This window comes from Vespa velutina, chromosome 6 (genome assembly GCF_912470025.1).
Source record: "Vespa velutina chromosome 6, iVesVel2.1, whole genome shotgun sequence".
NCBI classification, from domain to species: domain Eukaryota; kingdom Metazoa; phylum Arthropoda; class Insecta; order Hymenoptera; family Vespidae; genus Vespa; species Vespa velutina.
Genome location: NC_062193.1, coordinates 7,399,388 through 7,421,515, shown reverse-complemented (window position 1 = coordinate 7,421,515; position 22,128 = coordinate 7,399,388). Strand labels below are relative to the sequence as shown.

The following is a 22,128-nucleotide window of genomic DNA, read 5'->3' as shown; positions in this document are numbered from 1 at the left end:
GTGCATTAGAAAAGGTAAGGATAAATATTCAAGACGTATGTCGATAATTCATAAATAATTGAATACATTCAAAATAAAAAAAAAAGCAAAATTTCTAAGAATCAATATTGATTTCTGTAAATTCTTTATTTTCTAATATTTTTTGGACGACAATAACATCGAGAACATATTCACAACGTAGTAATAATTTTATTACAGAACAATCTAGATATATAATAACAAAGCGTATTTTGCTACTCGCTATTATTTTTTTGTTTTTTGTTTTTTTTTTTTTGTTTTTCTTTTTTTGATTTTATATTACTTTCTTTCTTTATTTATCTAAACGAACTATAAATTTCAACTTGTCGTCGATTGTGCTAATATAGAAATTCATTCATTCCATAAATATAATTAGATGATAATTTAGAACTATTTTTATGACCTCTCAGTGTGACGCAATAAAAAAAAAAAAAAAAAACGAAGATATTCTCGTCTGTTTGATTCAATGAAATCTAAAAAAAAAAATGTCTTTTTCAGACTTTTCTTTTATCGTTAAGAGAAATTAATCAACAATTAATAGAAATTTCAATTACATTATATAAACTCATGTGTTATCTTGGATAAATATTGTTTTGCAAATTGATCTTTCGCTCTTGGTGTTTGTGTACAAAAAGTTTACGGTGCTTGATTTTTATATTTTATAAGTTTAGTGATATACTTTATTACAATAAAAAAGATTATTCTTTGAAAACAATACGCGCGTTATATTTTTATTTTACATTTCTCTTAGAAATATTATATTTTTAGAATTACAAGATAAAAAAAAAAAATATAAAAACATTTAAAAATGAAAACTTGTTTAGTATTAAAATTTCGTGTGATTTCGTGACCAAAGTATGATATTATTTCATAATTGTCAATTTTTTATGACATTTGGTGTTTAGTATGAAATAAAATTTTAATATTATATACATATCTACACCGTTTAGAGCGAAAAGATTAATTCTTATTTTAATAAGAAAAAAAAAAGAAAGACTAATTAATTTATATAATAATCAATCCATATTTAATAATGTATAAATTCGATTTAAATTAATGAGCATTTGTAAAATTGTTGTGTAAAAATTTTTTCTTCTCGTCATAAATAAGATCATATATTGTTATGTATCTACATATATAAATATATATATATATATATATATATATATATATGTATATATATGAGCAGTATTCATAAAAATGGGCTAAATCTAAAGTTTGGAATAATTCAATTTATCATTTATTTTATTGATCTACGTTATAATAATGCATAAGCATCAAAAACATATATAGATGTATGTGTGTGTGTGTGTGTGTAAGACTTAAGCCACTTTCATAATCACCAGCTCGTATATGAATTTCTAAATCACTACATTTACATATTCATACAAGATATTTGATGTAATTTAAGCTGTTATTTTCGATGATACGAAATAATATCCTGATAAGATATTATTTCATTAATAGAGAGCAACAAATTTATATCATTAAATTTTTCTTTCTATAAGTCATAATTGATAATAAAAGTGCATTGATTCATAAAAAAAGAAAAAAGAAAAAAGATAACATCGATAATTTCTTTGTTCATCGATAAAATCTTTAATTCACTCAGAAATATTTCGCGTGATTAGGTCAAATTTAATATACCCTGTATATAATCAGAGTATAAGTATCTAATAATTTTTATAGTTTAAGTTTCTAAGAGAAACATAGCACATACATACAATATATATACATACATATGTATTATATTATATTAGTTGCACGCAATTTCTCGCATCGTGCTTCATTTTTTTGTTTATAGAACTAGTCTTTTCTTTTCTTTTTTTTTCTTATCCCCTTGTTAATTCGACATCGCGAAACGTATCTTTCTTTTTTTACATTTTCTTTTTAAACTTGAAGCGACGATAAGAATAAATCTTATTGTTAGATGTCTACGTGTAAATATTTGTTCTCGGTCATCAAATAATAGCCCTGAGCAGTCATCTTAAAAGCACCGCGTTGTTATATTTTTCTCTACATATACATATATATAAGTAGATATTGTATATAATACATTTACGTAGAACAAAAAATCGTATGAGAAATATATATATATATATGTAGGAAGATATATATATATATATATATATATATATATATATATATATATATATATATATAGGAAGATATATATATACATAAAGGAAGAATCTCAGATCTTCTTTAAATTATCAACAAACAAAGAATGATCGGTGCACTTGGAAATATTATTCTGAATGAACATACATATAAACACGGTGCTTTTCATGTTCTCGCGTATCGTATATTTAGACGGTAGTAGTTACGTAGATCGTCGTTTCTGCGACACCATTCGTCGCGTTTTCGTTTTGTCAGCAATTCGAAGGTGTTATTGTTGTTGTTGTTGTTGTTGTTGTTGTTGTTGTTGTTGTTGTCGTCGTCGTGGTTGCTGTTGTTGTAGTATTCATTGTAGGTATAATTGATTGTCGAAGAATCGCAGAGGAAATTTCATTACTTTCTAACCATCTTGCTACTTCTGGTGGTATCTCTGGCCTCACGTGAGTTATCTGGAAAATATTTTTATTGTACTTGTTATGAATTATTTATAAATTGCAATTTATTAATAAGTCATAGTAATATAATATGTATGAGATATTATCAATAATATATTTATATTTGAATTTTTTTTATGTATTTTACACAAGATGATGGATTTTATGTGTAAACACTTTAAATGATTTGATCTTTTCTAACATTAGATTTATAGTATTTGATATTTTTTAGATTTTTTAAGATTTTAGATTTTATACTTAATTGCATAAATCAATATATATGTATATCATTATATATATATATATATATAGTGATGTAATCGTATGAATACATATAAATTTATGTTAATAAATCTATTAATTTTTAAGTAAATAAACTAATGTGCATAATAATGATGAAATATTTCTTGTAATAAATTCTCTTAATATGATGGGTTTCAGTAAGCATATAATGTCTATAAATCTAGCGATTATATAAGAATAAAAACAATACGGAAGATTTTTTTTTTCTTTTTTTATTTTGAAAAGAAAAAAATGTCTAAATATTTCATCCTAATTGCCTTATCTTGTTAATTATGTACGAGAAGCCAATCAGTGTTCAATGTCAATTATTCATGACGTCATAATAAAAAAAATTATATATTTTTGAACATCACATCGTAATGACGATATTTGTGATTTTACCTGTGTAACACCTGCCTCGACGTTACCATTTTGTTTAACACCTCGATCAACGAGAGTACCCATAACCGTCTCTGCACTGCAGTCTAAAAGTCTTTGCCTGCAGATAGCTATAGCTCGGATAAATCCATCACTCGGCGTAACAAAACGATGTTCCATAAAAATCGTTTTTTCGTCCCAATAAATGATCTGCAATGACAGTAAAATTGTATAAAAAATAATAAACCGGTACTTTCGCGTAAAACACAATATAAGCATGATCGATATAAGGACGCGTTAATGGCTAACACTATTTTAAATATTCTTGTTACAATATTCTATTTTAAGAATTTCATTACTTTGAATTCCATTGCGCATATATGCAATTTTGTAGAAATATTTTAATTTTTAAATTTCGATATCAAAAGTTAGATCAGTCTGAAATCACTTGTGGATTCCCATTTTTATAACTTTATTTTTTGTATACATTTCAAAAGAATGTAAATAATTTAAATGAAATTATTCGAAGGTTATTCAAATGGATATTTTTGTTTTTTAACTATATGCATATATGCATATATCTTGTTTGTTCGATCGATAATGCGATAGTTAAGATTCGTTTAAACATTTTTAGAAAAAGAAAACAAGTATTTCGAAATAAAGAGAAAAAACTAATAGAAAAGAATAAGTTAATTAGAATATGCATAGATTCCGAGGTGTGAATTTTATTTGAAAAAAATTCAAGTGAATTCTTAAGGATTAAATCTTTAAAAAAATTAACAACTGATAATTTCTTCAAGCTCACCTTCGAAGTTATCTTATAAATAGTTAAAGGTTTGAGAAATCGCCGATAACGTATCGTTGCTGCTCCTTGAACGACACCAGATCCTTGAGAACAAATTTCACGATAAAGACCAGTTCGCTCGTAAAAATCAGCTCGAGCAAAGTCCAATTCTCTCAAATATCTTGCATTGTTCATGTGATAGAGAAGAGTGTCTACATCGGTCGTAGTACAAATACCTAATAAAAAAAAAAAAAAAAGAGATGATCCTATGATGAATCTCTTTCGTTATTTTTTTTTTTTTTTTTTTTTTTTTTTTTTTTTTTTAATAAACAATAGAGATATATCCTCGATTATTTGTATTCTATCAATCACAGCTGATTGTCTCTATAGGTCAAGGTTTACACGAGACATGTGCAAGGCCGACACAAGTAATCGTAAGGATTCTCCTGGCTTGTTTGCTGCATTGCTTGTCCCTTCCCGATCGATCGAAGCTTAGAAATTAATACATTTTCATTCGGACGTTTAAAAAATTAGGTTTAATATTTAAATAACTGTAATATAATTTTTGATATAACATACTAACTTTTGTTAATCGTCTAATGACACGTAAATCAAGAATTTTCATTAAATGTTTTATCAAATAGATTATCAAAAGAATTTAATTCGTTATAATAATATAATAAACTTTCGTTCGTTTTAAATTCTGAAAAAGTTTTCTATCCAAGAGTAAGAAAACTTTCTATAAAAGTTTCCTTGAAGTTTTAAGTCCTATCTTTTAATAATAGCCTATAATCAGAATATAAATATTTTCGATTCGATCCTTCTTCCAATATAGATACAAAACAAAAGAAAATAGACTTGTCCGTAAAATCTTTTTTTTTTTTTTTGCAAGACATAAAAACGAAAAGAGAAAGAATATTTTTTCGTGACAAGTACTTACCATAGACCGATGCCTCATCAAGTATATGAATTTTCTTTTTACAGAATCTCGCAAGGAAAACCGTGAGGAACATACGTAGGAAATAATGAACCTCGACGAGGAGATGAAGGAGTATGACGGCACCGAGGATACCGGCTAGGACCCAACAAGTTATCATCCTAATATTTATCGTCCTTTCGTTGATGATCTTGTCGTCCTGCTGGGACGATAATGGTCAATGTGTTGTAATTCGATCAGACTTTGGAAGCTTTCAACTGGCGGGAAGCCGTGTTGTTATCGATTCGTGCTCGAGACGGTTCACTTTTCGTTGATAAAAAGTTCTGGTCTCTTTTTATCATGTTAAACGACACTTTTAAAAATCTTTTCCTTTCACAGAGTCCTACTCAATAATATCCTTTAAAGGATACCTCGTAATCCTTCGAAAAGTTGTCGTCTTAGTCATCGAGTTATCGAATAACGAAGAGCTCTGTATTTATTTCTTTAATTATTTTTCTTTTTCAGCCTCTTTACGTCACACTCGGAAGATTTTGATTCTGCAAGTGAGGGTTCTCTTACTGTGAACGAATGGACAAAGAAACATATATAACAAAAGTATTGTCCTGGATGAAGGTCACGATAATATTAATGAGTATTACAAATATAAATTGTAGAAAATTCTCGCTATTTTACGTTTCATATGCTAAATGAGTCATATTAAAGATCCGATAATATATTTCACGTATGATTTCCTTCAGGGTCAGATATTCATATATTTATAATACACAAACATATCTAAGTATATACGTGATTAAATATATAAGTATGTGTTTATATACGTAACAATTGACTCTTTCGATTATAACTTTTCTTTCACCCCAAAGTTAATAAATAAGAAAAACGTGTTAATAAGTTCTTTTTGATTTTAATATAAAAGAAAATAATAATTATTTATTTTATTTATATAATTCTTCAAATTAATTCAGCTGAGACACAATTATATCGTTGTTTAACACTTGTTTCTTTTTTTTTTTTTTTTATCACGTACATCGATTCCACACTTAGTAGTTATTGATTATGTTCTGTATCGTGACAAAGGGGTGGCTAAATTGCGTGACAATAACAACAACAACAACAATAACAATAAAAATAATATGTAATAGTCTGCCGTTTGTATCTTTTTTTTTCATTCACGTACATACATACGTACGTAAAGAAATATTATACGTATACGAATATCAACGAATTCCTTGTTTTTACGATTACGTGACATTTATTTATTAAGTAAATTATTAATGACGAATGGAAACAAAAAAGAAAAAAGAAAAAAAGAGAGAAAGAGAGAGAATGAACATTTTACGATAAATGAAATTACATTGTGCGATAGTTTGCATTTCGAATAGAACCTACTTTCGATACGAGCGAGCTCACTTTCAACGAGATTTATCAAGCAAAGCACGTATCAGAACGCGGGGCAACCCTAAATTCAAGCGTTTTCACTAAAATCAATCTTTGTTAATATTTTTAACGAAAGGCTCGATGTAAATATAATGAAAAATCAATGGAAGCTTAAAATGAGACATCAGAATGAATATTCATCGAGGGTATATTCATATCTACATCTGATGCATTTGTTATTAAACAATAATAATATTGACAACGATATGTGATGACAACACACAACAATTATGGAAATGAATGTATGAATATACAAATATACATTCACATTAACACACACATACACACACGTACACACACGTACACACACCTGTACGAAGACCTAAGAGGAAGCCCGTTCGTATCGAAGACATCTCAACAACTGATAATCCTTTAGCTCGATGTGTTCAACACACCGTCATCGTCGTTATCGTCGTCGTCGTCGTCGTCGTCGTCGTCGTCGTCATCGTGTCGACCAGATCGTTTCTTTCCGAGCTCTTGCATCTGCGCTTAGAACATTCTCGCTTACGGGGGAGGATTGGACTAACTGTAGCGGTGGGAGTAACCAGACTTCGCAGAAACCCTGGCCAGTTTTTTTTATTTTTCGACGAAACTTCTTTGAAGGCGTATCTACTCTTACGAACTTTTCTCTCTTCGTATTTAAAATTGTTCTTTCATTACAACCTTTTTTTCTTCTATTCTTTTCTTTTTCCTTTTTCTTTTCTTTTTCTTTTTTTCTTTTTTTTTTTTTTCAAATTCAACGAATACCAAAAATTAGAATACAACGAAGATAATAATGAGAATGAACAAGGTTATCTCGTTTATGTTCATATTGTATTATAAGACAGACATCCTTTATCTATTTATGAGATTACATGATATCAATCTTATCGATGAATATAAAAATAGTCAATTTTAATTAGGCGATACTAGGCATATAAAATGGGGAGGAGAAAAAAAAAATAAAAATAAAAGTGACAGAAAAAAAAGAATGTATAAAACAGAATGTGTTTGCCAGAAACGATGTTTGCATAAACTGTTAAAGGATAAAAGGGAGATATATGTAAATACACGGAATCGATCGATATCTATTTGACTGGATTTTTTTTTCGATTATCGAGAAGATTTATTTGGAGAAATAGTCACTGTTTGCGTTTAGCTCTTCCACGAGAAATGTACTGTAATAACTCGACAATGTCCTTGGATGAAACGTACGAGCTGTGACGAAGCCATTTACGTACACAGAAATGTTTATGTATCTATGTATTTCTTTCTTTTTTTTTTTCCTTTCTTTTTTTTTCTTTAACTCTCTTTCCTTATTTTCTATACATATATATATATATATATATATATATATATATATATATATATGTAAAGGTGTATGGAGCGGAATTGGAGATCTTTGTTCTTCAAGGTTACTTAAGATATCCATAGGCAGATCGATCAATAATTCTCATTGCAAAATATTCGAATACTTCATTTAATTGCTTTGAGTGAACACAGCAAGATAGAGACAGAGAGTGAAAGAGGGAGAGAGAGAGACGGAAAGAGAGAAAGAGAAAGAATGACTAGTTAAAGCTTATTCGAAGTCTAAGCATGCACAAACGAGTCAATATTACCTCGAAGTGGTGGATAATGTCTCCGCCTCTCATCAGGAAGCGCTTTCTTGCTGATGTTTTATGGAAAACACGTGCCCATCGAGGTAACTGACTCGAATTCACGAAGTCGAGTGATACTGAGAAAATAAGTTGTTGTCGTTGTCTTATGTACCTAATCCAAAAATTTTGCAAGAGCCGATTCACTTTTACAAAATTTTCTCTTTACGTGACGAACCTGAGAACGACTATTTATTCAGTAATTTATTTTCCATTTCTGTATTTGTTTAATTTTTTTCTTTTTGTTTTTTTTCTTTTTCCACTTCCGCGCCAGTTGGGAAATTATAATAACGAAATATGCGGATTTACTTAAGTTGAAATAAATTTTTATTTAAAAATATTTGTGGACATATCATTCATTGAGCATATTTGTGGACATATCGTTGAGTACACACTATAAAAAAGATGTATTAAATATAGTAAAGTGGGAGAAGGAGCGGAGTGGGAGAAGGAAGGGGAAATAGAAGTGGAAGGGGCAATGGCAAGATCACACATCGTCTATTGTAACGTAGATTGAACGTACCTATGTAATCATTTTGGGAAAATATTTCATTCGTTGAATATGTCCATCACAAATGGATTATCCTCAGGCTCATAAGGAATTAATGGAAGGTCGTATGGAATGGGAAATGGTTGAATATTTGAGTCGTCATTTTCCTTTTCTATAGGGAATGTCGTTTCTCCGGTCTTCGAGAAAAATATATCATTTAAATCAGATTTAAACAATATTTGATATTATTTGATTTTTGTCTTTAATACTTACGATAAATGTAGGTAGGAATAATACACCAGCTTCGTAACTCGCGATATAATTCGTTTGTGTTCCCCATGCAGCTTTGCTTAAATTTGCACTGGTAAGCACAAACCAAGCCATTTTTTTTAAATCAGGAGACAATCTCGTGTAAGATTTAATGTGAGGCATTGCTTTATCTCTGAATGTTTTCGAAGCTTTCCATTGACTGTAAAAATGTTATTAATGAAATAAAATTTATTTGAAAAAGAATGAAAGGAATATATGAATTTTTACTTACTATAAATAATCTTGGATCCATTCTTGTTTCAAATGAGTTTGCCTTCTATAACATAAACAGCAACAAGCATTCTGACAGTCAAAACTTTCTTCATAATTTTTTTGAGTAGGAAAGATAAATTGAAAGTTCGGAAGAATTTTCGATTCTTTCGTCTTCGACATGGATGACACTATAACTGTTGATAACCAATTTTGATAACTCGATCCTAAAGTTCCTAAACTGGAACTTTGTGCAATTATTGGCCAATGCAATGCATTTTGTGGTAAGCTAGCATATGTGGAAAGAACATAACCCAACTTTCTATGTCCCCATGTATCTACATTGGTCTGACGATAACTACCAGGTACGGAGGCAATGAAGAAAACGTTAACGTCTGAAAAATCAGCCCTTTCTACTATATCAATCCATTTGTTTAAAGCTGTTTGTTTGTAAGTTTTCAAATACTGTAGAAAGTCTCTTTTAAAATTTGTCTTAGATTCTCCATTAGTCGGGTTATCGGATTTCGGTAATGAAGGTAGATGAGGAGAGATCCAAAGTCTAATTAAGATTAAAGTAATTCGATTTATTTTTAAGGCTTACTATTTGAGAAGAAATAAATGCTAGATAATTGAAGGATATGTTTACATACCCTTGAGTTCTATTTTCCCAGTCATCAGAATATAAATTTGCAGTAGACACTACAATTCTGATTCCGCCATCACTGTATTCCAATATCATCATCTTTGAATGATGACAACCATACGGTCTTGGTAGAGGAACAGATATCAAAGTAATATTCTCACCTAACTTTTCCTTATCTACTCTATCTCCATATAAAATTGTTATATTGGCTTTTTGTCCTGCTAATAAATACTGCAAGCAAAGCCATCCAACATCGACCATGAAAGTAATTTGTAAACTAGATTTTATTTCTCCAAGACTTTTATCTAATATTTCAGGAAAGGTTATAGAAAATGATTGATTGTAAGTAGATAATGACTTCTCTATTCTTGTAAAAAATATGTAATAGGGAGCAGCAAGAGCATATTTAATAGCAAATTCTCCAGGTTCCACTAAAGATACTTCGAAGCCTTGCTGTTTCATTCTTTTTATTGCCTTTCTTCGTATTTCCTCTCTGTCTTTGTTCAATTTACAAGATACATAAGTATCCATTATAGATACCGATGAGCTTGAGCTTTGCTGACTTTCAGAATCTAATCTGTGACTTTCTAAGTTACTTACTTTATTTGGACTTTTTGAGGTAGCAGAATTTTTTGTAACATCTGTTGAAAGTAAGTCTTTCTTTAATTTTAAGAAACTGTCTCTGTCCTTGTCCCTTTCTTTTCTCATTACAATTTGTATCACCTTCAATTGATCCAATAATTGAGATCGATCACATTCAAAATCAAGAACATCAGGTATATTTAATGTATCGTCCAATTGATCGATTACCAATCTTTCGACTGAAAAGAAATTAATGTTACTTAGTTTATTTTATCTTAATTATTATAACATATTTGCAATATAATATCATAAAAGAATACTTACAATGAGGATGTGACATTTCTGCAAAATGTATTGGATTTTTTCGATAACATTTCTCCATAAAGGGACATTTCTTTCTAACTGGATTATAAATGAAAATGACATATTAATTATTTTCGAAATATACATTATCAAATAATATTTATTTACAAAGAGAAAAAATATTTATTTAAAAAGAAAATATTACCGTTTACTTTTATATGATTCATGACAACATTCATAACTTTCAAAATATTTTTGACATCTTTTCCTACAAAAAGAAAATGTATTTGACATATAAGAAAGGCGTATAAAAGATAACAAATTGTAAGATTAAATAGATAGTAATATACACTTTATCAATCTAATTCTTATCGATCACACTTTATTAATTTAATTTTTTGTCACAAACAACAATAAAAATCTTATTAATCTTATACAACCTTCTAAAACCATAACAGTTCGTAAACTCCAAAAAGGAAAGAATAGTTTCATCGTAAAAAACTCAAGGATAATTTCTATGTAACAGAATTACACGATTCGTCAATCTTATTCATTAGAACCAATAGAATTCCTTATCGTTGATTTTTCGTTTGCGTTGTAAACGAAGCTTTTCTACAGTATTGACCTACTGCCGACGTTACTTTTTAAGTTCTTAAATCAAATAATTTTATTCTCATCTTTTGTGATAGAGTATATTATTTATAAACATTTATTCGTTCAAAAATATTTCATTAAATTATATAACATCGAATCTTTATAGTACTAATAAGTAATAACGATTATGTAGATTAATAAATTGTCATAAATAAATAAGAAAATATTTCGATTATTAATATCGAAAAAATATCAAATAAACATTTCATATTTTGGCGCCCGTGAAAGAGGGCGCTCGATTCGTAGCTGTGAAAGTAAAAGTGACGTCATCTTGAAATAACCCCGCCAATGTATTACGACGCGTATAATCAAACAACATTCTTGAGCCCTTCATTCCTTTTACGTTACGTATACATCCTTACGATCCTCCTCATTGTTTATTTATTTTACTTGTAGATGTTTCATAGTTCGTAATATCTCTTAGGTACAGTCTTCCATTAATAACAGTCGATATAACTTCGCATACGTGTATTTCGTTTCTTTGCATATTCTAATACATAGTAATTCGTATAATTTCTCATATAGATAAATCGATATAATAATTAATAATCAACATTATTATCTAAATTCGGTGTTTCTTATATTTAACAGTATTATTAGTTTAAATTTTGATTTATTATTTCTATAACATGTATTCATACGTATTCTTACGATGTAACTGTAAAAATGACATCTTTCGAGAAAATGTAAGTATTTCGTATTAAATGAAATTTATATTATTTTCATTAATTATATAAATGTATTTTATCTGTTTAGATATATCAAAGAGAAAACTTGACATTGAAGCCACTTAAGGTTATGTTCTTCGAATTAACTATTGGATGTAGTAAGTATTAATTATACATACGTACAAAAATACATATACACTTACGTACATATATACAGACATACATTCATACATACATATGTATATATATATATATATATATATATCGAATTTTAATTAGTATATGTATTTATAATCTTTTGATATAATTCGATATTGAATCTTAACGATTGTTATTCGTTTTTCGACTGGATTGAAAAAAAAAAAAAAAAAAAAAAAAAAAAAAAAAAAAGAAATGAAAGAAAGAAAAAATGAAAAATAAAAAAGAGCCGTGTTTTCGAAGTATTCCGATTAATATCAATGTAAACGAAGAGACATAAAATGGATTCGAGTTTAATGGCATGAATAAACCTCTAAATAGACGAGGATAATTTATTATCCGACGAAGTATGAAGTTACGTTCGTTTAAAAAGTCTCACTAGAATTTCAATTAAATTCTTTCTTTCATTTTAAAGATGCTCTCCTCGAGATGCATCGAGGGACAATTATTATTATTGTTCTATTAACGAAGTAAAGAAAAGAGCTTAAGGTACTCTACGAAATTCAAGCAATGAAAAATACCTTTTAATGCTGACACTCGCTGCTTTTATTTCTCTAAAATGAAACGATAAAAAGATTACGAAATTTTATCTCATAAAGAGAACAATATGTATATTATATATTAATACATATATATATATATATATTTTTTTTTTTCTTTTTTCTTTTTATTTACTTTTTATTAAATAGTTATCAATGAATCGATATAATATTTCTATCGTCGTTTGAAAATTTATATAATGTTATTAAGAAATTTAATAATTAATTATAAGAAATATAATAATATTTCTATCGAAGTTTGAAAATTTTCTTTTCTTTTTTTCACATAATTTTAAAAATTAACATTGTTTATACATTTATTGCGAGTATTATTGTTTTGTTTATAAAATTGTTCTATGAATAATAATGATTATGTTATTTCAAATAAGATTTTTACTTGCGCGCGCGACCGCGTACATACACACACACACACACACACACATCAAATTTATGTATATTTTTTTGATGTCCGATAAGTCTTCGTAATTAACACGAAAAAAGTCTCAGTTCGATTGGCGATATCCATTGTTCAAGAGAGATAGATAAAGAGGAAGGGAGAGAGAGAGAGAGAGAGAGAGAGAGAGAGAGAGAGAGAGAGAGAGAGAGAGAGACGAGCTGTAGAGAAAAAAAAGAGAACAGACAAATGAAGAGAGAGAGATAGATAGAGATCGTAATCGAGAATGAGAGAGTGAGAGAGAGAGAGAGAGAGAGAGCAGGAGAAAGAAAAGAAAAGTATAGAAACGATAAAAGGCGCAGAGGGCCAGTACGATTCTGGAAGGTAGTAGGAGATAAGCATTGGTGGATAGAGGGAAAAGGGGGGTGGGAGCGATGCTGAGCGTCGAGACGCCTACATTCGCCTCAGTTACCGCCCAGACCGTGCCGCAAGCGATTCGCGTCCTTTCGTTTGCTCCTCCTTTCTCTCGCTTTCACGTTCACCTTTTCGTACATACATACGTGTACACATATATTTATATATAAATCTTTACACATGCATACATACATCGTACATACATACATGTATACATTCATACATACATACATACACACATACACATACACGTATCATTAGGTTCATTGTGATTTTGTATTAGAAAAAAAGCAAAAAGGAAAAAAAGAAAAGAAAAGAAAAGAAAAGAAAAGAAAAAGGAAAAAGAAACAAAAAAGATAAGGAAGAATAAAAGCGTCGTAAAGATTTTGCGAATGATCTCGCACATTCACACCTTTCAAACGTGTTCTTCCTCGGTGAAATTGACGACATTCGTTTCAGGCGACGACGATACGGATTGTTCGTCGCGTATAATAACAAAATCGTGATAATATATACTCGTCGACGTGTTGTTAATCTTGCTGTTAATTCTGTTATTGCTATTCTTGCTGCTGCTGTTTGTCGTGTTTGTTAAAATATCGATACAATCGGTGCACGAAGTGATTTTTTCGATCAAACGGAGCATAGGGCGGGGGTGTAAAAGGCTAGTTTACGAAGTGGCACCGAGGTGGAGGTTCCTCGGACGAATCCCGTGCCTAGCGGTTTCCTCTGGAGGCGCTCAGAAAACAGTCAAGATCCATCGCTGCTCGGAGATGTCGGAAAGTCAAGGTCAGTCAACGATCCGAATATATCAATATATATGATCAACGATCGTAAGACTGATTCTCACGTAGGACTTAAGTGTTTTTCATTCCTTATGTTTTTCCTTTCCTTACAACAATGGAGAACTTAGAAATAATAATAGAGTAAACAGATCATATACTTATTAATGACATTCGAATGTTTGTACTACATATTCATGTATCGGAATGAAATTTCAAATCGAAGTATAGATTTTGTGAAACCCGAAATAATAATGGTAATAATAAAATAATAATAATAATAATAATAATAATAATGATGATGATGATGATGATGATGATGATGATGATGATGATGATAATATAATAACAATAATAATAGTAATAAAAGTAATAGTAGTAAAATAATAATAATAATAATAATAATAATAATAATAATAATAATAATAATAATAATAATAATAATAATTGTATGTGTTATATAATTTATATAAGAAAAATTGTAATGTGTTACAAGAAAAGTTTGTGAAAAGTATGAAAGATACGTACTTTTTGAAAGGTACTCATTTTTTATTGCCCAAGTCTTTATTGACGATTCAGAAAGGCAAAAACTTTACAATTTATTCGAATAAAGAAGTTGAAGAAAGAGAAGTGATGGAAGAAGTTCTTAAGTTTTTAAAAACAAAGTTAAAAATTACGAGGAAATCCGATGTGGAAAGTAATGGTCGCGGACGTATCATATTCTTTTCCACGTGACGAAACTGAATGGATATGGTGGGGTAGTGTTGTTTTGCTACTACCGATTGTGGTAGCAGTTTTGAAAGAAAATTTTCGCGGAAGACAAATTTAGCGAACTTACGACGGTATTTAATATCCATTTCCTTTCTTCCCCTCTTTTTCTTTCTCTCTCTCTCTCTCTCTCTCTCTCTCTCTCTCTCTCTCGCTTTCTTTTTTTCGCTTTCTTTTTTGTAAGTTTACTTTAATGTTCTAATTTATATGACAAATTTTATACCTTGCGGCAATTTATTACGAAAAGATGAAAGATGGATAATGATTACTTTTTGAAAATTTAATTTTCATGCATCAACAACTTTGTCCGACGGCCAAAGCTTTTCGGCTCTTTTCTTTATTGTTAGTCTTCTTGATGTCGTTTATCATAACCCTCGTTCATCATGGTGTCACAAACATGAGAATATTTATGAATTTAGGAAAACATATATATACACATGCATGTAAATAGATATCTATCTACAAAAAACGAATATGTATATTTACTATACAAATCGTGAGAGAATAATCGGGGAAATTTTATTTCACGTAGTATATATATATATGACGAATATATATATATATATATAACGAATAAACCTGTTCGTATTTATTGGAGATTATTTTTAAAATTGTTAAAATAATACTCGTAGATTTTTCATTGTTTACAGTTTTATTAAAAGAATACATAGAGATCGATATTTTCTTCTCGACATGTTCTCTTCCACTAGAGAATAGCCTGTCGTAACAATTTGGACGTTATCTCGAAAAAGATTCAAGAACGGTCATATACACACAGTTAACTTTCGAAAATGCGAATCAATTTTTCTCAGTTTAGCTATATACGTTTTCCTATTTTTCTTTGAAAGCTTGAAAATCGCGTCGTGTTACGGGATGAGTTTTCTTATTTTCGTCGTGAAAAGAGAGAAAGAAAAATAATGATGGGAGGAAAAATGAGAGTTCTATGAGGTTTATCGGGAAAATAGAAAACGTCAAAATAATTTTAATTAAGTCGTCACGGTGTTAATAGTAGTTTGGTTCCAAGTTCCTTTGCGATCAACGTAAAGAAATTGAAGTTTGAGAATGTTAGCCGATAATTGGAGATTGAACCCTTGGGATGTAAGCTTTTGGAGATAGATGTTGGAAATGTCAGGATAGTTAGAAAGAAATAGAGAAAAAGATAAAACGTACGTTTCTTCTTCGGTATGAAAGATCTTTTCGGTGATCAGGATTAATTGGATGTTCGTATCAAAGAAGAAATAGAGAACAAAAAGATATATAGTAATTAAGGGCGAAGGTCGAGATGATTGAAATAAACTGGTATGTCATCGATATATGTGTCGATATATGAACGCGTTAAGAGAATTCTAGTTTAGGAGAGAATGACATATAATGTGGATCGATAATTGTGATACAATAGATAAGAAATTGTTTAGGTTTAAGAAAATATAAATCGAACTTGTAATATAATTATTTTCATGAAAATCGATTGGTTATATATTAATCGAAATACGGATTTAATTCAATAAAGATTATTACTTATATCTTTATTGTAGCCTCTTCTTGTGATTTTATTATGCTTACTATTGTAAATCGTATAGATAGAAGCAAATGCGTATCATTTGTAAAAAGAGAAATAAAAAAGAGAAAGATGAGATAGAATTGTAACGCGTTAAAAATTTTTTATAATCCTACGTGTGTCTCGTGATATATAACGTCATTTGTTAACAGCAAATTACTCGTAAATTTTCACTCATTTTTTACGCACGACTACATTCTGCATATACTCTCTTTCTTCTTGGGCACGCGATCATGCGTGACACAATTTGCGAAGATACGTACTCTCTCTCTCTCTCTCTCTCTCTCTCTCTCTCTCTCTCTCTCTCTATTTTTCTCTATCTTTGGATAGTAATCGAAGTAAAATTTGAAAAAAAAAAAAAAAAAAGAAAAAAATAACATGGACTGGAATTATCGTTACATTAAACAGGTAATCGAGTGAAGAGAAATTATTTGTATGAGCAACGGAGTAAAAAGAGAGAAGAAAAAGTAATCGATTTTTTTAATCTATACCCTGGTATGGTTAGTTCGTGACGTCGCAAGTAAATCGTTCGCTTAAAAAGAATTCCTTTTTGCTTGGTTAGATAAGAATATCAGAATGTCCGCGCTACGGATAGGGAAGAATAGAAATAAAGATAAAAAGAGAGACTGAGATAAAGGGTAGTATTGAAAGGGGAAGGAAATGGTTGCCACTTGCTTGTTACGGACATGAAATACACGTAATAGAACGTCCACCGGTTTTCTTTCACGCAGGATTGCTAGGAAACGAATAAGGAGAAAAAGGAGAAGAGGAAAAGGTCAAATAGAAGGGGTCACTCCGTGGAAAGTTTGAAAAATACACTGCGTTTCAAACATAGCCTTCTCTATTCTTTTTTTCTTTTCCTTTCTTTTCTTTTATTCCTTTTTTTTTTTTTTTTTTTTTTTTTTTTTTTTTTTTTTTTTTTTTTTTTTGACAAGTTCATTTGTCAAAATTGAAAACGATAGTGAATCTATGTGCGATTTTTTTCTTTTTCCTTTTCTCTAACTAATATTATATTTTTGTATAATTTTACGTGCTATTATTATTTACTGATTTTTTTTTTTTTCCTTTCTTTTTTACCATTCTAATATTTTATCGTTACTGCTATTTACTATGATTGGATTTTAATTTTTTTTATTTTTTATTTGTCAATTTTTTGCTCTTTATACTCTTAATGTATATTTTAGTCTTATTTTTTACCTCCCGTATAAAAGTGAGATTTGAATTACGCACATATCGTGTTATCCTTATTGTCGTCGAACAAAACGATCAAGAAACTCTAATTATTATTCTTGGCGCGTCGATCGTAAATTTCGCTCTCGTTTATAGTCCACGACCACTCACGTTTTCCTGGTTATTGTACTCTCATCTCGCGAATGTTTAATCGTTTAAACGATTTTTAAGCGTCCATACGGGCAGCGCGTATCGATGTATATCGTAATTACGCAGCGAACGTTTAATTGTTCGTAACGATGACACGTCACGTGCTTTAATTTCAATAATTTACCAGGAATTCCATCGCGTTACTATATGAAATTATTTTTATTTCTTTTAAATCTTAAATAGATCTGTTGTATTTATCTATCGTTCGAATATTCCATCCCTTTCTTTTTCTCCTTAGATCTAACTTCTATTTCCTTTTTTTCCTGAATAAACCGTTGCAATGCAATTTCTGATCTCGTGAGTACAGTATGACAATGGTGTAGCTCTTATCATGCACGTAGAACACGAAGGAAAGACTTCATCGTAAATTTGAGCCTTATTTCACTTAATTACCACGCCTTTTAGTATCCTCTCGACAATAATTACAATCGGACTTCCAAAATAATTAACGGATGAAAAGTCACGAAAGTTGTAATATAACGAGTACAATTCTTCTTCTTCTTCTTCTTCTTCTTCTTCTTCTTTTTCATTTTTGTTCTTTTCTTATTTGTCTCGACAAGATGATAAATTAAAATTTAGAATTATTCGAAATATTGAAAGAATTTATTTGGCGGTTACGATCTCGATTGATTTCATACGCGAAACCAAGATTATTTTATTTTCAATGAAAGCTTCAATTAGTGAAAGTTATTTCTCTCTCTCTCTCTCTCTCTCTCTCTCTCTCTCTCTCTCTCTCTCTCTCTCTCTCTCTCTCTCTCTCTCTCTCTCTCTCTCTTTGTCTCTTTGTCTCTTTGTAAAGTCATCGTAAACATTGGATTGTAAAAGCGTGATTACGCGGATTCCACTATAGTATCAATCTCTTATCGGGTGTCTATTAAGAGTCGGTTGAAATGAGAAAGAAATAGAGATAGAAAATAAGAACGAAGAGAATCGTTAAAAGGTTATATTTCAAAAGCAAGAATGAAAGGATTGTACAAAAGTAATTTTTTATTTATCAATGCTTGTTACTTGAAAATCATTAAAAAATTCTACGATCTTATGATCTTTGCTGGTTATATCTTATCGATTGAAATCCCTTGACATTCGTGAATATTTAAAACATTTTAATTCTTATCAAGTAAACGCATTAAAATTTTAAAACAAATTTTCATATGAAAATTTTCTTATGCATAATATATATATATATATATATATATATATATATATATATATATATATATTATTTTTTTTTTTGTTGGAATATCAATATCTCTTGTAAAGATTTATTGCAATTCGATATAGTTTACTATATACGAATAATTTTTACGATATAATATTTTTATTTTTAGCTGGTTTCCGAATAAATACATATCTACTTACGTTAAAACGATTTTGAGGAATGCGACAATCATGTTGAATTTATATTTCAAATTTACATATTTTTCTATTGGACCGAAGTAGCCACAAAGAATTTCATTCGTTTCTTACGTAAATCATTTTGATGTAATGGCTAGTGAAAAATATTCTAAAATATTCGAAGCTACGTAATAGGAATAAGACTAGTTGAAGGAAAGTATTATAGATCGTGTTCATTCATCTTTGTCAATACGGTAATTACATTTATGTATCACGCTTACACGAATGTCGGCTTCCTGAAATAATTACACGTCCTTCGGCTTAATGATAGGACACATGCTCTCTTTCATTATAATCTAGCATTACGTTAATTGCATGCTGAGCGTGCGTTTGTCACGAGGACACGATAATCGAAGGATTATTTCTTAATAACTTTGAGAATTGCGCAAAACGCAACAAGAAATTTGAATTTTTTTTGGAGAAAAATGAAATATTTTTTAAATCTAACGATTTAATTATCCTCATTTATATATCTACATGATTTTAGATAAACGAAAGAACGATTGTGATTTTATTAAGAATAATCTATTTTATGTTCTTATTCATTATCATTTTTCTTATCTAGATCTTACAATGGTGTTGAAAGAATATTACATACACAAAAGACACGTGGCCTACTTTCTAATGATATTAACGTGTTGGTGTAAAGCGTTGCATATCGCGTAGTAGTAGCTTGCAGGCTTTCATAGATTGCGTATGATAATGTGTCCTCAGGCTAATTTCTCCCCCATCCATTCGTTCAAGAGCTATTACCAGAGGTAATAAATTAGCCAGGTTGTCTGTAAATTAACCATAAAGCTACTAGCATCCTAATTCATCTTTGCGATGTAATTATTATCCCATTGTAACATATTTAACAAGTAAATACATTCTCTGAACTTTTTAGCGAATTTGTGGCGAACTAATAAAAACGTGTTAACGAGGAGAAATGAAATACGTGCGGATGCTTTAATAATCGGAATATCAACGATAAATCAAGTACCATATGTAGTGTCTATATATATATATATATATATATATATATATATATATATAAAAGTGCATACAAGTGTTATTGTTATTCTCGTATATCCTTTTACCTTTTTTAATCGATCAATTTTTCCGAATATTATATACCGAGAGAAGAGAGAAAGATAGAAGTTGAACTATCATAGAAAACGAATGACAGCAGTGTCGATATTTCTGATTTCTACATGAAACTTCAATACCGTGATGTATATATCGCGTTACGTTTAGCTGTGATCAGTTTTGACGCGTTTACTCGCGAGTTTGCTGTACACCTATCAGTTAAAAATATGCGAGAGTCTTCTTAGATAGACGTTTCCTCTCTCTGATCGTTTTCTCCTTTGATGTCGTTGATCAATCGCGTCATTCGTTTTTTATATATATATATATATATATATATATATATATATATATATATTTTTTTTTTTTTTTATTCTCGTACTCATCGTAAATAATAATATATACGTACGTATATATGAGGAAAATATAATAAGATAGAAAGTTTGATCGCCGAGTTTAAGAAATTTCAAATGTTCATGATGAAAATTTAACATCAGTTTCATAGATCGTCCTCGGAAATAATATTTTAACGATAGGATACTTTGTCTTTATGGTTGGAAGTTCTTTCATCGATCATTTTAAGAATTTAAACGAACAAATCCTTTTTTTTAGGCTGTTTCTTCATCGTCGATCTTTCTCATTGATGGAACTCATATTGTCCTATTTCCATACTTCATCATGAGAATCGAGGTTACAGAAAGCACTCAATTATTTGGGTCATCCAGAGTTCCTTTATACCGTAATCATCGAGAGTTCTCAAAGTGATTTAGCACAGATAATAAACAGTCCTTTTTGCATTTCCGACGATACTTTCTTTTTCATTGAAGTACATTCATATAGCAGCCGACGGCGTGAGAAAGAAATTCATACTCTCTTTCTCTTTCTCTTCCCCTTTTTTCTCTTTATCTCTCTTTTCCTTACTCTCTTTTTACTCTTTTTATTTTCTCTGTTAAGCTTGAAAAATATGCAGCTTTCTGGAACGTACACAAATTCGGGAGGACCTCGAGAAAAATAATCAAATACCTCCAATGGATTACGTCGAAAGTATAGGATAGCGAACCTTTTCTTTCGATGGATGATTTATTTCAGCTTCGCTATTTTCTCATTCTTTCTTTTCTTTTTTTTCTTTTTTTTCTTTTTTTTTTTTCTTTTTTCGTTCGATCGTAAATAGTTTGCATTGTAAAACGAAATTCGTTTTGTCTTTCTTTCTTTCTTTCTTTACTCGATTTAACGAATTTCAGGACATTTGTTTGAAATGATCGATCGAAAGATAGGATGAAAGATAAGATAAAGGAAAAAAATATAAGATAATGAGAGAGAAAGAGAGAGAGACAGAGAGAGAGAGAGAGAGAGAGAGAGAAATCTAGAGTGTAAATCGGATTTACCTATCGTCTGCAGGGATATGGACTATATTCTATATACTTCTGTATCATAGCATTCGCATCTATAAGCTATCGAGCCTGCCATTTGTATGCGTGCAATTTACATATGGGAACCAATGCGAATGCAAATTAGATGAGGTATCCATGTTCAACGTTGGATATAGACGAGTCATGAAACATCGAACTTTTAATTTTGTTTCTCAATAAAATTCATTAATAAGAAAAATAATAATATTGTGTGATATATTGCTATGGATTATTATGATAATATCTGTGACAAACAATCATAACGTCTGATAAGATTTCTATCTTGTATTATATTTTTCTGATTTATATGCATATATATATATATATATATATATATATATATATATA

The 22,128-nt window shown here is 29.6% G+C and overlaps 3 protein-coding genes across 4 annotated transcripts in view; 1 reads left to right on the top strand and 2 right to left on the bottom strand.

The window, feature by feature from the left end:
* Positions 1–107: 107 nt before the first annotated feature.
* LOC124949693 (protein THEM6-like) lies at positions 108–7,674 on the bottom strand. The gene is made up of 5 exons (XM_047495256.1): positions 6,699–7,674; positions 4,955–5,508; positions 4,036–4,250; positions 3,255–3,440; positions 108–2,585 (listed from the first exon to the last, which is right to left on the bottom strand). Exons 2-5 carry the CDS (start codon positions 5,109–5,111, stop codon positions 2,391–2,393), a joined length of 753 nt encoding a protein of 250 aa, XP_047351212.1. The 5' UTR covers positions 5,112–5,508; positions 6,699–7,674; the 3' UTR covers positions 108–2,390.
* Positions 7,675–7,986: 312 nt separating this feature from the next.
* On the bottom strand, positions 7,987–11,061 carry LOC124949692 (probable tyrosyl-DNA phosphodiesterase). 2 transcript variants are annotated; one of them, XM_047495254.1, is made up of 7 exons: positions 11,000–11,061; positions 10,765–10,827; positions 10,581–10,658; positions 9,682–10,495; positions 9,054–9,590; positions 8,786–8,981; positions 7,987–8,709 (listed from the first exon to the last, which is right to left on the bottom strand). In XM_047495254.1, exons 1-7 carry the CDS (start codon positions 11,049–11,051, stop codon positions 8,572–8,574), a joined length of 1,878 nt encoding a protein of 625 aa, XP_047351210.1. In that variant the 5' UTR covers positions 11,052–11,061; the 3' UTR covers positions 7,987–8,571. The 2 variants fall into 2 exon arrangements, with proteins under 2 accessions (XP_047351210.1, XP_047351211.1); XM_047495255.1 differs by having other exon boundaries at positions 8,187–8,709; positions 10,912–11,012.
* A 474-nt stretch (positions 11,062–11,535) lies between these two features.
* LOC124949601 (transient receptor potential-gamma protein-like) overlaps positions 11,536–22,128 on the top strand; it is a 65,647-nt gene continuing 55,054 nt past the window's right edge. Inside the window, exons 1-2 of the mRNA XM_047494926.1 lie at positions 11,536–11,899; positions 11,970–12,039. Coding sequence (XP_047350882.1) covers positions 12,035–12,039 — 5 coding nt within the window. The 5' untranslated portion in view covers positions 11,536–11,899; positions 11,970–12,034. The remainder of the gene's footprint in view (positions 11,900–11,969; positions 12,040–22,128) is intronic.